The sequence below is a fragment of the Muntiacus reevesi genome, chromosome 8, assembly GCF_963930625.1.
Source record: "Muntiacus reevesi chromosome 8, mMunRee1.1, whole genome shotgun sequence".
In the NCBI taxonomy this organism is placed as follows: Eukaryota; Metazoa; Chordata; class Mammalia; order Artiodactyla; family Cervidae; genus Muntiacus; species Muntiacus reevesi.
This window is the reverse complement of record NC_089256.1, coordinates 87,194,643-87,209,620: the sequence shown is the minus strand read 5'-3', so window position 1 is coordinate 87,209,620 and position 14,978 is coordinate 87,194,643. Positions and strand designations below refer to the sequence as shown.

Here is a 14,978-nt window from a genome sequence, read left to right as displayed (position 1 = left end):
ATGTCTGAGAAGCCAAGTAAAGAAAGTGTGAGCTTTCCTAGTAGAGTGAGTGTAAGTTTGGGAGTTTAGCAAGCCTGATTTGTCTGCTTAATTAGCTGGGGATACTGGGAAGTTTCTTGATATCTCAGGGCCATAGACAGCGGGTAGTACTTGTACATGTAAAACATCTAGCCTGTCGTCTGCTTTGTAGATGATAACTTGTCAGAAGCCCATTAGTCAAGGAAGTGGAGTTACATTCATGGCTAATAGTATCCAGGAAAGAAACACTTAGGATATTCTGACAGGTTTAATGTATGAGGATCTTCCAAGGTAGAGAATCGGTAGCTGCACATTGCATGTTGAAGGCACATGGAACTGAGATTTAAAACTGAGTTACCCTCGCATTAAACAGACAAAGTGTTTGCAGTGACCTGGGTGGAGAAGTGAGCATACTCGGAAGTGACATCACAGCCATGTGGTTCATTAATTGCTGTATGAGGGAAGGCCTTTATAACACCAGATCATGGCACTGTAGTTTGTATCTTTTCCCCCCATAGTTAAAAATCCACTAATTTGAATCAGTTTCCACATTGATGGAGGAAGAAATTGTGAGGAATTACTGTGGGTGCTCCCTGAGTATTTTCAATATGAAAAAAAAATTATTTATGATTATTTTCTCTGTAAAGGTATAGCAAATGAATCTAAAAAATTATACGGCACCCAGTTCCACCCTGAAGTTGGCCTTACAGAAAATGGGAGAGTAATACTGAAGAACTTCCTCTACGATATAGCTGGGTGCAGTGGGACCTTCACTGTGCAGAACAGAGAAATTGAGTGCATTCGAGAGATCAAAGAGAGAGTGGGCACATCAAAAGTTTTGGTAAGCAGTTTACATCTGAAAGTCTAAAACTTTATGCCAGTAATGTTAGTAATGCCAGTAAAGGTTGACGGACTTAGCATAGCCCTTAAATTTTGACTGGGTGGTAGGTGTTTTTGAGTTGCCCTGTTTCAGAGCGCTTTTTCAGTTACCATACATTTCTTTGATGCAAACCGGGGGTTGCACCCAAGCCCTTAGCAGTGAGAGCACGGAGTCCGAACCCCTGGACCACCAGGGAATCCCCAGTGTTTTTAGGTGGTGATTTAAGCTCTTAGCATGTTTTTGCTTGTTTTACTAGTTTGACTTTTCATCTCACCCCGTAGGTTTTACTCAGTGGTGGTGTAGACTCAACAGTTTGTACCGCTTTGTTAAATCGCGCTTTGAATCAAGATCAGGTCATCGCTGTGCACATTGATAACGGCTTTATGAGAAAACGAGAAAGTCAGTCTGTTGAAGAGGCCCTCAAAAAGCTTGGAATTCAAGTCAAAGGTATTGATGAACTCCAGAAAAGTTCACTTACGTGTCAGGACTTGTTTAATCAAATCTAGCTTGTGATTAAGTTAACCAAGTAGAGTTTTCCCAGTAAGCTTATGGTTGAAATGTTTTTTATTTTTACATTGTAATTACTTCTGGTTCAAGAGGGGCCACTGTATAAATTTTGAAAATTGATTACTCCTAATGTTATGTATAAATGAATGTTACCATTTTCCAGTCACCATTGTGTTCTTTCTATCCATCTTCTTAGGCCTTAACTGCTTTTACATTTATGGATATCTTCTGCACTTTTATAAAAAAAGATGTAAGCCATAGTTATAGTGAAATTAAATTAGTAGTTTAATGATATAAACTGTGTATTGACTTAATTGGAATTGATGCCAAAAAGTTGAGTGTAAAATGAAGACTTGTATAGTTAAACATGAAGTAAAAATGAGTCTATTTCTTTCTTCTTTGGAAATATCACTAAAATAACAATACAGGCATAAAACAAATGTAATGCCAGAAGGATGAGGAATAGAGAGGAGGTAATAAGGCAGTCTAATGGTTTCAACAAAATGTTGGGAAGTAGAAAGCAGATGGTTTATGCAGGTTTTCTCTGGTAAGCTAATGAAGCTTAAATTTTAGGACTGCTCACCAGCCAAGCCTTTTCCAAAATCTGGGAAAGGATTCTATCAGTATCTTCTCATAGTTACACATTGTATGAAATTTGAAGTAAGGTATTTTAATAATTTATAGTTAATTTGCTTTGTCTTTCTTCTCTGTCTCTCTTTTGGGTGGTTTTATAGTGGTTGCAGGCATTTGGGAATTATGCTAAGAAAACATCAAGTTGGGGATACATTTAGTTTGGATTTGGTGCTAAATTTGTGATGTGCAGTAGTTTCTGTGTATAGTTTATAGTTTGTGTTAGCCATAGGAGTATTAACTTATGATTTAAAAGATGGGTGATTTGTTATTCCTTTTCTTGAAAGGGCCCTCCGAATTGTTTAGTTTCAGCCCCACAGAAACCTGCATCTGTCTTTGTTAACTGACTAGCAGGATGGAGGACTCCAGAACCTTGGGGAAGGGTTGAGGGAAGGAAGCCCAACAAAATGCAGGACTTTTGGGAAAGTTCAGGAGTTGGGAACATTGGCTCCCTTACAGGGCCTGGCTCACTGGGTCAGCCTAAAAAGTATTGGTTCAAAATCTGAGAAGCAGTTACTTTTCCCTTTAAACAGGAACACAACTGCTACTATCCCTCATCAGAAGACCGTGGATTTATTCTCTAGAGACTCTAGGCTAAACAAGAGAGGCTTTGGACTTGGGCATGTCAGTACCAGGCATAGTTGAAGGTGGAAGGAAGATTGCATGTTAAAAATAGTTTCATTAAGAAAAAGCCTTATGTACTGAATGATATCTCCCCCCTCCACTGGCCACTTCCTCTATTCAGGCTATCAGAATGCTATAAGAAACAGGAAATTGAAGGTGTCTTCTCTGGGTAATTGACCAACTTGAGAGAAAGACCTACAAATTCAGTAAAGAGAAGTAGCCAGCTGCCTTGGCATCTTGTAGTGAAGCCTATTTTTTTTAAACTTTACTCTTTAAAAGGACAGCCAAGGATCGCTAAGAGTATGTTTTTAGACATCAGTTTTTTTTTCATGAGACTGGTCACTCTGCAGTTCCGAGGACTTTGATCCCTGTATATGTATTGCTGCTTTGACTTCCTTGGAGTTACGCTTCTTTTGGGGGATTTTGCTTGTTGCTCTGGTGAATCACTGAATAGAGGGAAAGCAATTAGCATAATTTGTGATAATATGGTCCTAGATAGTAAAATGCCACAGAATTCTCAAAGGAACAAAACTCAGTGAGTGCCTGTATATGAACTCTGTTAGTCATAGTTCATTGGTAGTTCTGGAATATGTAGGCAGTTTAAGGGGAGAATCAGAGGATCCATCTAGGTTTTTGTTTTTTGTAGTTGATCTGTTACTTACTATTTCAATCTTCTTTTATTTTAAAATATACTTCTCTCCTCTTCCCCAGTGATAAATGCTGCTCATTCTTTCTACAATGGAACAACAACTCTACCAATATCAGATGAAGACAGAACTCCACGAAAGAGAATTAGCAAAACGTTAAATATGACTACAAGTCCTGAGGAGAAAAGAAAAATCATTGGGGATACTTTTGTTAAGGTACTTTTTAAATATTCTTAATGTGTACTATTTTAAATGTGAATTTTAGTATTTTTTCCTTGTCATTGTACCAAATAGTCAAATTTTGTGACTGATTTTGATTCTCTTTTTGGCTAAGAGTTTTGCTGTGTTTTGCTATTATACTGATAGTAGAAACTATTTTATGTTTTAAAAAACATGTACTTACATTGTTAGTCTGTCGTTTTAACTGCTTAATAATAGATATTTTTAGTTGATACTAGATTTTAGTTCTTTGGATGTTACAATGGGTAGATTTCTTTTGACTTTGATGGGGATGTTCATATACCTTTTTGAATTATGTTAAATAAGCATTTGTCCTTAAAGGAGTTTAATTTGAGGGTTGGTGAATTTCATCTCCTGGTTAGTACTGCAAAAGGACTCTTAGAAATTTAGCTGAAAGTATAAAGTTTTGCTGTCTTTAAAAAAAAGTTTGTTTCTTAAAAGGTTGTTTTACTCCTGTTGATTATAGATTGCCAATGAAGTAATTGGAGAAATGAACTTGAAACCAGAGGAGGTTTTCCTCGCCCAAGGTACTTTACGGCCTGATCTAATTGAAAGTGCATCTCTTGTTGCAAGTGGCAAAGCTGAACTCATCAAAACCCATCACAACGACACAGAACTTATCAGAAAGTTGAGAGAGGAGGTAAAAGCTTTTGAAATCTTTACCATGAAGCCTCTTTCCCTCCTTCGCCATTTTTAAGTGTACAGTTCAGTAGTTTCCCGTATATTTGTATTGTTGTGAAACAGATCTGCATAACTTTTTCATTTTGCAAAACTGAAACTGTACCTGTTGATCAACAGCTATCCTTTTCTCCCTCTCTCTAACCCTTGGTCATTTACCATTCTACTCTTTGTTTCATTGAATTTGACCACTTTAAATACCTCTTATAAGCACAGTCATAGAGTGTTTGTTTTTTGTGACTGGCTTATTTCACTTCGTGTAAGTCCTCAAGGTTCGTCTGTGTTGCAGCGTATGATAGGGTCTCCTTCCTTTTTAAGCTGAATGATACTCTGTTGTATGTACACACGTATCACCAGTGGGAGTTTGGATTTCTCTGCGCTTTGGTTGCTGTGAACTTTGCTGTGCTGCTGTGAATGTGGATTTGCAGATGTCCCTTGCAGCCCCTGCTTTCAGTTCTTTTGGATGTGTACTAAAGTGGGATTTCTGGGTCTTAACGATAGTTTTGTTTTTAGTTTTTTGAGGGACTTCCTTAATGTCTCATCAACAGTTATACTATATTAAAATCCTACCAGTAGTGCAAAAAGCTTCCTATTTCTCCATACCTTGCCCAACACTTGTTACTTTCTGTTCTTTTTTTCAAGTAGCCATCCTAATGGATGTGAATTACCTGTCCCTTTTTATTATTTGAGGCATCCTAGTAGATGAGAAGTGGTAGGTATGTCATTGTGGTTTTGATTTGCATTTCCCTAATTGGCTAACGATGTCAGTCACCTTTTATGTGCTTATTGGCTTTTTGTATATCTTTGGAGAAAAATCTATTCAGATCTTTTGCCCATTTTTAAATTGGCTTATTTATCTTTTTATTATTGAATTGCATGTGTTCTTTATGTAGTCTGTAGTCTGGTTATTGGTTATTAGATACATGATTTGTCTTCTGTGGATTGTCCTTTCACTTGATGGTATCATTTGGAGAGTTTTAATTTTTAAACACTAGTATGTTTTCTGATTGACTCATATTACAGTGAGAACTAAATCAGAGATGTGTGGGTAGGTTTGCTCTGATTTTTGTCTTTTTAAAAGGTTTGTGTTTAAAATGTATCTCAAAGAGACACATAAAATCACTAAAATATCTAATTCCTTAAAAAAACAAAGGAAGAAATACTTTAAAAGATGAAGTTCTAAAAAATGATTTTTAAAGGTAAAAGACAACAGGAAAAGTGAGTAATTTGTTGTTCTTTGTTTTTCGTGTCATTTTGGTTACTATTATAATTTGTATCAATTGGTCTTTTTCTTTCATGTAGGGAAAAGTAATAGAACCTTTGAAAGATTTTCATAAGGATGAAGTAAGAATCTTAGGCAGAGAACTTGGACTTCCAGAAGAGTTAGTTTCCAGGCATCCATTTCCAGGTAAGAAATGGAATTCTGTTTGGCTTGCCATTAGGTCTTCATGTTGAATAAGAATCAATTCAGACATGTTTTGAAGTAATTTATCATCTTAGAGAATATGTAACTTGAAAGGAAAGGATGGGTAGGGAATAAACCTTCTTTTTAGTGCCTACTGTATATATTTCACTTTATTAAATATTCATTTTTTATTTTATATATTTAAATGTTGCATTATCCTTGTGTAAAATAGGTTGACATGTAATGTTGCCATCAGATAAAAAAACCAAGAAATATTTTAATAACACTGCCATACAATTCTTAGTGTTAGAACTTGGGTTTTTATGTTCTTTCTACTATACCATGATGTATTCCAGATTAACTGGAAATAAAAGGACGGGAAGTGTGATGCAAAGTAGCAAACTGAATGCTTCACCAGTGGCAACCCAGAACTGCCCCCTCGTCCTGCATCTTGTCGGGAGGCAGGGGGTTTTTTGCTGTTGTGTTTTAAAGGCTGGAACTGAATTGTGCCGTATTTCCCATTGTTGCTGAAACCACCCATAGAAGACACGCTGCCTTTGTGCATTGTCACGTATCTTCACATCAGTCCTTTGCTTTACATGACATAAAATAAGTTGGTTTTTTTTTAGTGTAGTACAAATTTTTTTGTTGTTTCTTGGTTTTGCATTTACGGGTGATAAAGAGCCTTGCTGCAGTGTGGGAGACTCAGGTTTGATCCCTGGGTCCGGAAGATCCCCTGGAGAAGGAAATGGCAACCCACTCCAGTTTCTTGCCTGGAAAAAACCCCATGGACAGAGGAGCCTGGCATGCTACAGTCCATGGGATCACAGAGTCAGACATGGCTGAGAGACTTCACTTTACAGTTTAAAACTCACTTCTCTGAAACCCTTATCCCCTGACTGACTTGTCTGAATGGATGAACTATTTGTTTTCACAGTGCTGTATGTAACTCATTCGTGAACAAATGAAAATATTCCGTTTTTAAATTGTCATAAAAATATTAATAATTAGAGGTGATATTTGTTAATTAGGACTGTAAGTAAGTCTTAACCTGTTTTTGTTTTGAGTTCTTGAGTGTGGCAAGTCTACCTCAGTTCCTGTGTCTCTACAATAGTTATTAGATGATGAGTTGAGAGTCGTCTAATCAAATTAAAGAGAATAGTTAATGTTTCCTGAGTACTAGTGTGAGCTAGGCATTCTGGTAAATATTTTGCATACATTGTGTTATTTGATCCTCACAATAATAGCTACTGTTGGGACAGAGGCTAGTTTGCCAGAAGTTACGCAGACTGAGTTTGGAACCAGGACTGCAGCCCCACCAAGGGCTCCTCAGGACTGGCTGCTCTTAACTACCGTATTGCCTCCATAAATAGTGCTGCGCAGATCATGACCCACATGGAGCTTAGCTCTTGTTTACGCTACTAACTTCAGTTCTGGTATTCAGGATATTCAGTCCCAGTGTGTGTTGGCAAAGAATTGTGTCTGCAAGTAGTTTTAAATAGATTGGCACACATATTGTGTATTAAAAATAATTATTAGAGAATTTTGAGGTTCTTAATATGTGTACTATGAAAATAAGAGATGGAAATAACTGATATGAAGAGAATTGAAGCATTCTAAAAGTAATGAGTTGTATGGGAAACTAATAGCTGCATTTCATGTTAAACACTTTAAAAACCCTAAAGTGTATATGTCAATTATATTTCAATAAAAGCAGTTAAAAACAAAGAATGGCAGATGGGTTTTATATTTTGGGAATAGTGACTTTTTTAAAATTAAGATTTTATATTAAATATAAGATTTTAATTAAATATCACTGTACTCCTCTTCAGGTCCAGGCCTGGCAATCCGAGTAATATGTGCTGAAGAACCTTACATTTGTAAGGATTTTCCTGAAACTAACAATATTTTGAAAATAGTAGCTGACTTTTCTGCAAGTGTTAAAAAGGTAATTTGTGTTGAATTTGTATATTATAGGAGCTTTAAAAAGATGCAGTTAATCAATACAAGGAATTGAATGGATTCTTGTTGGATTTCAGTATTTACAATGAATTAATTAGGGTTTTGTTACTTGAAAATTCAGAGACATTTAACCTTTGGAAATGACTATGAAGACAGTATTCTACAGAGGCTTTTAAATGCAGACTTCTCTTTTCAGCTAATCTATATATTTTTCTGCTATTCTACATATTTTAACAGGTTAGATACTTTGAAATCCTGAAAGTACTTGATATCAAGTATTTTAAAACACCCTTTCATGTGTCTTGTGAGAAAGTAAGGGAGATCATTTTAGTTCCAAACCGAGGATGATTGAGAAGTCATCAGTTCTTCTGTATATTTGGTGCTTAAAATTTATAATCTGTATTAAAGTGGGCCTTGGTTGGTAGTGCTTTTGAGTGTCGGAAAAGAAGCAATGTAAATTGTCTTTGGAGTCTCTTCAACTGGGCTTCAGAGAATCCCTATAAATAGGACTTTTACAAATATGAGCTTACAATAAAAAACTACAAAATACATCTAAAAAGTAAGGCACAATGAATGAGAGCTAGTAGAAGACGACCCTCAATCACTTCAGATACTAGAATTAGCAATAAATCATATATAAATTACAAAGAGTTAAAAGAAGCAATTGTTAATGAGAATAAAGTATATAAGGTGCCTGGGAGCTTTGAAAAAAATTAAGTTCTAGAAATGAAAATAACTGAAATTAAAATAAAGAGAGAGTTAGTGAACTTGAATTTTACAGAAATTGGAATGAAACATCAAAGAGAAAATATGATTAGAAGAGGTTAAGACAAGATGGGAACGCCAACTTGAATGTGTATCCCGAAGGAGATGGACAAAAGCATTTGAGTTCTGCCACATTTTTGGAAGGGCTCTCCTGGCGACTCAGTCACAGAGAATTGGACACGACCAGGTGCCGAAGCCCAGCCCAGCTCGCTGTTGGAAGACACCATGCCTCAGATTTAGGAAATAGAGTACATCCTGATCAGGGTAAAGGAGAAGGATTTGACGTCTACTAGGCATAACTGTGTGGGCGTCCCTGGTGGCTCAGAGGTGAAGAGTCTGCTTGCAGTGCAGTAGCTGCAGGAGAAGCGGGTTCAGTCCCTGGGTGGGGAAGGTCCCCTGAAGAAGGGCATGGCAACCCACTCCAGTATTCCTGCCTGTGGAATTTCATGGACAGAGAAGCCTGGTGGGCTACAGTCCACAGGGTCGCAGAGAGTTGGTCACAACTAAAGTGACTTGGCATGGAAACTGCAGGCTGCCAAAGACAAAGCAGCTGCGAAGGAAAGACTGATTTCTGCCTAAAGGAAAGGCTGTCATGCAGGCTGTGAAAGGAACAGTGAAAGCAGGAAGAATTCAAAATGCCAAGAGAAGATACTCGTGAACAATAGTGAACCGATAAATGGTCTCAGAGAACTTGGGCAAAATAGAGACGTTTTCACAGAAACAGAATTTATTGCCAACAGTCTCACTTAAGGGGCTAAAGGCAGTGGTTCTCAACCCTGTTTGTGTATTAGATCCAACAGGGGAAGCTCTTGAAGTATACTGTGCTTAGATCCCCTTCTGCCTAGAACTTATTTAATTGATGTGGAATGGGACATGAGTGTACTAAGTAATTTGAGTGTGTAGCTAGGTTTGAGAACCACTGTTTTAAAGAACTGACTAGAGAAGAAGGAAGGGGATCCTAGTTTGAAGGGTCTGAGATACAGGAAGGACTGATAAGCAAATAAAATCGTAAATGGGTAAAATTAAATAGACAGGCTATATAAACGAATCTCAATTTTGGTGTTTATTTTTTTTTTTAATACACCATATAGCTAAAATAGCTTGTAAGCCGTAGGGGGTTGATTGGAATTAAAGCATTCAAAGACCTTTGTTTTGTTTGCCAGATGAGCACAGATTGATTCTCTTTTGTTAAAGATCCCCACTTAAGGGGAGCTGCTAAAGAATGAAAATAGAGGGGTTTAACTTCACAATTAGTAAAGGGGAAATAAATGAGTTGGGAAAAATCATCGGTTCAGAGAAACGTAAGGAGAAAGAAACATAAAAAGTGGACACACAAATAGAAACTGCTGAATAAACTGGTAGAATGGAATTGAACCTTAATATTAACTCACAATTAAAAGACTAACATCTTTAGTTAGAACATAATGTCAGACTAGATTGAGGAGTAAAATCTTAACTATAGTCTGTTTACCTAGGGATAGAAAGGGAAGGTAAAAGAATAGAAAAGGATAAAAGAATAGAAAAACATATATTCAGTACCAGGCAAATAAACTGATAAATTCATTTCAGACAATGTGACAAAAAGTTTCCCTGGAGATAAGGAGAATTTGATTCGTGAGTTGTCCCTTGCCAGTGACAGAGGAAAAGCCTCCATCTGTCTAAATCTTATGTGTATTTCTTGTCCTAATATTTAACTTTTCATAGCCCTGGGCTTCAGTGATAAAATTCTGACAACACTGCATAGCACACACAAGTTAGAAATACCATATAGAATCTGTTGCTTGTAAACTATAAAATGGATACATAAGACAGTAATAGGTACCAAAAGAGTGACTACCTTATTTCTTGAAATCCTAAGAAGTATGTCTTTGATTTTCTTAGCCGCATACGCTATTACAAAGAGTTAAAGCCTGCACGACAGAAGAGGATCAGGAAAAGCTGATGCAGATTACAAGTATGCATTCACTGAATGCCTTCCTGCTACCAATTAAAACTGTGGGTGTGCAGGTGAGTTGTGTGAATTCACTGACCTGTGATGTAACTTCTGCTGCTCTTTCTGCTAATATCAAAATAAGAGTGACTTACAAGAATGAAATATGAAAGTGTATACAACAAGTTTAAAAATGTAAAAAGGCAGTATTTTATGAATGCTTACAGAGCAAATAAGGTTGTAGGAACTAAATATTCAGGCTGAGATTTTGTAGTTTTGAAACACCTGTCATCTATAACTAAAACTAAAACTTCAAAGAACGAATTGTCATAGAATTGGCTTGCTTTTGCTTTGAAGGACAGGTACTGAGAGGTCATGTCCTCATTTATCCTTCTTGATATGAAATGTTCTGTGGCTTTAGAAGTCTCTGACTGTAAGAAAGGCCCTGGATGAACATGTTTTTACCATTTAGGCCTTGTTCTCAGCTTGTATTTTCCTTAAACCCGTGTCCTCTGCCTCTTCAGCTTGTCTTCTTTCTTCCTCTGAGCTGTGATAATGTACAACTAACATTTTCAGTATTTGTTGTGCAGTCTTTCCAATTGTAAAAGCCTGTGACTATAATATAATTCTCATTTTTGAAATACTATTCATAAATAGATTATATTAAGTTTGCCTTTGTTTACATGATCATCAAGTGAGTTTCTAGGGGAAAAAGCTTGGGAGGATAGGGAAGGAGTAAGGTTTCTTTTCTGTGAGTTAGGATTTGAAGTTAAATGGAAACCAGAAAAGGTGTCAGTAATTCTACTAAAAATTGTGTGAGTGCCAGTTAGTGGGTTAATGTGGTTATAATGTTCTCTTATAGTAGAATGAAGCGTGAAAAGAAATGTTTTACGGATCTAACTCTTTTCCCTAAATATGTGAATCTGAGTCCATTCTTTTAAATTCCCCTTTCTCCTGAATTCATGTAGCCCTGTTTATAAATAGTAAAACTTCATTGTTATTTTGTAATTAAACGGAAATATTTTAGTTCATGGAAATTATATGGGATAGTTATTTTCCCCTCTCCCTCTTTCAAGGTCCTAATGTGAAAGCTACTTACATTGTTTTTAAATCAAATGGAAATAACTGTTCCTGGAATTGTAGAAATAATTTTCTTTCAATGGTATATGGATTATCTCATCACAGATTCATTTTGAAATTCATGACATGCTATTTCAGGCAGATATTACCCCACTTTATAAAAACAGAAGAGCAGATAGGTTGACCCCCCCGCCAGCCCAGTTCTAACCAGGTCTGTTGTAAAAACCTTGCTGCCTTGTATGCTGACTTCTCGCTTTTTGATAAGTTCATAGATAATACTATAGGTCAGTGAATAAGTATGATATGTAGGATGAATGATTTCTTTTTAAAAAATGATTTAACATATGTACACTACTATATGTGAAATAGATAAACAACTGTAGTACAGGGAACTATAAATTATAATGGAAAAGATTCTGAAAAGTATATGCTTGTATAACTGGATCACTTTGTATACTTGAAACTAACATAGCATTGTGAATTAACTACACTTCATTAAAAAAAAAAAGACGCTTATTCAGGCTCTATTACTTTTCCTGTCAAAATATAAGTTTCTTTTGCTGCTAGTTATCTTTTATATAGTCTCTTAGGTCTTTGCAGCTGAGACTTGGAAATCCAGATAAAAATCGTAATTCACGGTTAGTATAGTAATGAAGTTTATTTTCTAAATATCAAAATAAACTGTGCTTCTTAAAAAAAGAAAAATCAAAGGCACAATACATTTAAAAATTAATTCTCCCTGTTTTTGCTCTACAGTTAAATGTCCCTTTCAGAATTATTTAGAATGAGAATGAAAGGAAATTATTTGACTCATTGTACATCACCTTTTTCTTTTTAACTGAGCATCATGAACTTCTTTTCATGTCATTGCAAGTAGATTCTTATTGTTAACTGTTGCCTTTATTTCATGTATGATTATACCATCATTTATTTAATTATTCCCCTCCCAATGGACATTTAAACCATTTTCACTTTGTCATTATTACAGGCAAGTAATCTTATTTCTTCAAGCAGTTATTTCATGTGTTTCAGTAATGCTTCCTGGACTGAAGAGCATGTGCGCTTTAAACTTTAACAGATAGTATTATATTAGCATTCCAATAGTCTGAATTCTTACATTCTCAAGTTTACTGCATATTTAATATTTACTGCATATTTAATCTTGAAGTTACTTTTCAGTTGAATTTTTTTAAAGCAAATTACTTGGATTAAACAAGACAGATGAAAAAGGAATCAGTATTAGTTTTATTCTCTTGTTTTAAAATTTACTTTCTTTACTTATTTTAAAACTAACTCATTTGAAAGGAATAACTTACTTTTATATCTGACTTGAGAATCCTTTATCTGTCTGATAAGCATGGACAGATCTTGTCGCCCAAATTAGATGTTCTGGCTATCTGTAGTTAAGCAGATATTTGGAATAAAATCCCAACGGATCTCAAGTGTATGTTGAATAAATTGTTGAAATTACTGTAACACTTCCTTTATAATATCTGAGGTGATTTAAGTAGAATTTAATGGGGAATTTTGACTTAGGATATATTTATGTTGTTAGCGAAATATCCATATATACTTTTATTTTTTTATTTTTTATTTTTTTATATGTATGTACTAGTTTGTTTAGTTATTCATCACCTGAAACCTATCCAGTTGTTTCGGTTTATGAACTATTGTACATAAAAGTTATGAGCATCTGTGTGTAGGTTCTCCTTGTTCAGCATAGGTTTTCATGTGCATGTATACTTTTAGTCAAGCATGTTTTTTTTTTTTTTTTTTTTTTTTTTTTTACAAGGATGACACATATTTATTACTGGTCTCAGACTGATTGTGAGGAAATAAGAAACATCAAGAGCCAAGCATTACAGTAGTGATGTTCTCACTGTGATACGGCTGCTTAAATAAGTGATCTTAATATGTGTGCCATGTTTTATGTGAGGCTTCTTATAGACCCAGCTTGGTTCTTCTCCAATGTCTTCTCTTGGAGTTGTACCTAATTTTATTGCCAGTTTTCATTCGAATCCATTGAGGAATGGGACGATTCTGTTTTTGCTTCTTGGCCAGGAATCGCTTGATCCTGAAAGTCTTGTGAGAAGACATGGTGCGGACAGATCTCAACCGCACATAGGATGGCGGAGAAGAGAAAAGAGAAGCATGTTTTTGTTAAAAGTACTTTTCATGGTGTCACCATGCATGAAGTATTTTCCATTCCATCCTTTGATTACTATAAAAATCAATAAAAATTATCAACTGTATTTTTATTTTTAGGGTGACTGTCGTTCTTACAGTTACGTGTGTGGAATCTCCAGTAAGGATGAGCCTGACTGGGAATCTCTTATTTTCCTGGCTAGACTTATACCTCGTATGTGTCACAACATTAACAGGTATGTTCTGCAGGTGGCAGAGGGGTGAGATGTATAAGGCTGTGATTTTTTTTTTTAAGGTCTTCCCATTGTTGAAAGACAGCTTAGGTCACAACCCAGCAGGTATTTAATAATACTTTGTATTTTGTTTGTTCATTGCAGTACAATCATCTGCATATTAAAAAATTTTTTTTAGGTAAATAGGATGGCTTTTATTGAATAGTTTTAGTATGAAATTTAAAGACTTTAAAAATAGTTTTCCAATTAGCAACTTACACTATTTGTTTTATGATGTTTTATTCCAGAAAGATTGAAAAAAATGTACAAGTTATTTACTATTAGGGACTTGGTCAATTTAATAATCATTACAGAGTAAAGATACAAACATACCAGATGTCATTAAAATAACTGCCTTAAATGTTTTAAAAATGTTGACCTTAGTTCTTCAGATCCAGTTTTCCTTTAATTTGCACATAAATTTCTTATGTTGGATATATCAACAGCTGATTTATAACCTATATGTAGTACTCAGTAGCATTGTCTCATTTACAGTTCAAAAATCTTACTCATTTAGTACCAGATTGCTAATTAAATGTTCTTATATCACAGTTTTTCACTCTGGTCTGTTTTCTTCATGAGTCTTAGGCAGTTGACAATCAAAAAGGATTCCTTGAGATTTCGGTTTACTCAAATCAGCTGCAGAACTTACAAACCTAGCTCTTGGTGGTTACTTAGCAGGGTGTGTACATCTCTCTTTTTTCGGCCGTTCCTCATGACTTGTGGGATCTTAGGTCCCTGCCCAGAGGCTGAACCCATGCCCTCAGCAGTGACAGCGCAGAGCTGTAACCACTGGACCACCAGGGAGTTTCCATGGTGTGTATATTTCTGTACTGATGTGGCTAGTGTTTTTAGGCTGGTGTTGGCCTTTAAGACAAGAAGTCAGAGGGAAGTCACATTTTTCTAATGGGAACATGTTAAAAGGCTTGCATAGATGAACCAAAGGCCTCCAAATATAGATACACCTTTAATACACTGAAAAGAGTGAATTATTAATAAATAATGGTAAATTGGTAAATTTGTAATTGCCTATTTTGAATGGAGGTAATTGTCTTGGTTAAAATAATGGTTTAAAATTCTTAAATGCTAATACCTAAATAAACTTCATTGGTCATACAGAAAATTCCTTTCACTGAGTTGGACTCCATTGCTTTACTATGTGATTAGTATATTTTTCATTTTGCAGCATTCTTAT

The 14,978-nt window shown here is 35.6% G+C and overlaps 2 protein-coding genes across 2 annotated transcripts in view; one reads left to right on the top strand and one right to left on the bottom strand.

Moving 5' to 3' along the window:
* The window catches only part of GMPS (guanine monophosphate synthase), an 80,448-nt gene that overhangs the window by 47,636 nt on the left and 17,834 nt on the right, over window positions 1–14,978 (top strand). The window contains exons 6-13 of the mRNA XM_065943610.1: window positions 666–859; window positions 1,180–1,345; window positions 3,371–3,522; window positions 4,013–4,186; window positions 5,527–5,632; window positions 7,462–7,577; window positions 10,238–10,363; window positions 13,632–13,747. Of these exons, the coding sequence (XP_065799682.1) occupies window positions 666–859; window positions 1,180–1,345; window positions 3,371–3,522; window positions 4,013–4,186; window positions 5,527–5,632; window positions 7,462–7,577; window positions 10,238–10,363; window positions 13,632–13,747 (1,150 nt within the window). The remainder of the gene's footprint in view (window positions 1–665; window positions 860–1,179; window positions 1,346–3,370; window positions 3,523–4,012; window positions 4,187–5,526; window positions 5,633–7,461; window positions 7,578–10,237; window positions 10,364–13,631; window positions 13,748–14,978) is intronic.
* LOC136173378 (large ribosomal subunit protein eL39) lies at window positions 13,191–13,515 on the bottom strand. Its single transcript, XM_065942952.1, has one exon. It carries the CDS (start codon window positions 13,461–13,463, stop codon window positions 13,308–13,310), a length of 156 nt encoding a protein of 51 aa, XP_065799024.1. The 5' UTR covers window positions 13,464–13,515; the 3' UTR covers window positions 13,191–13,307.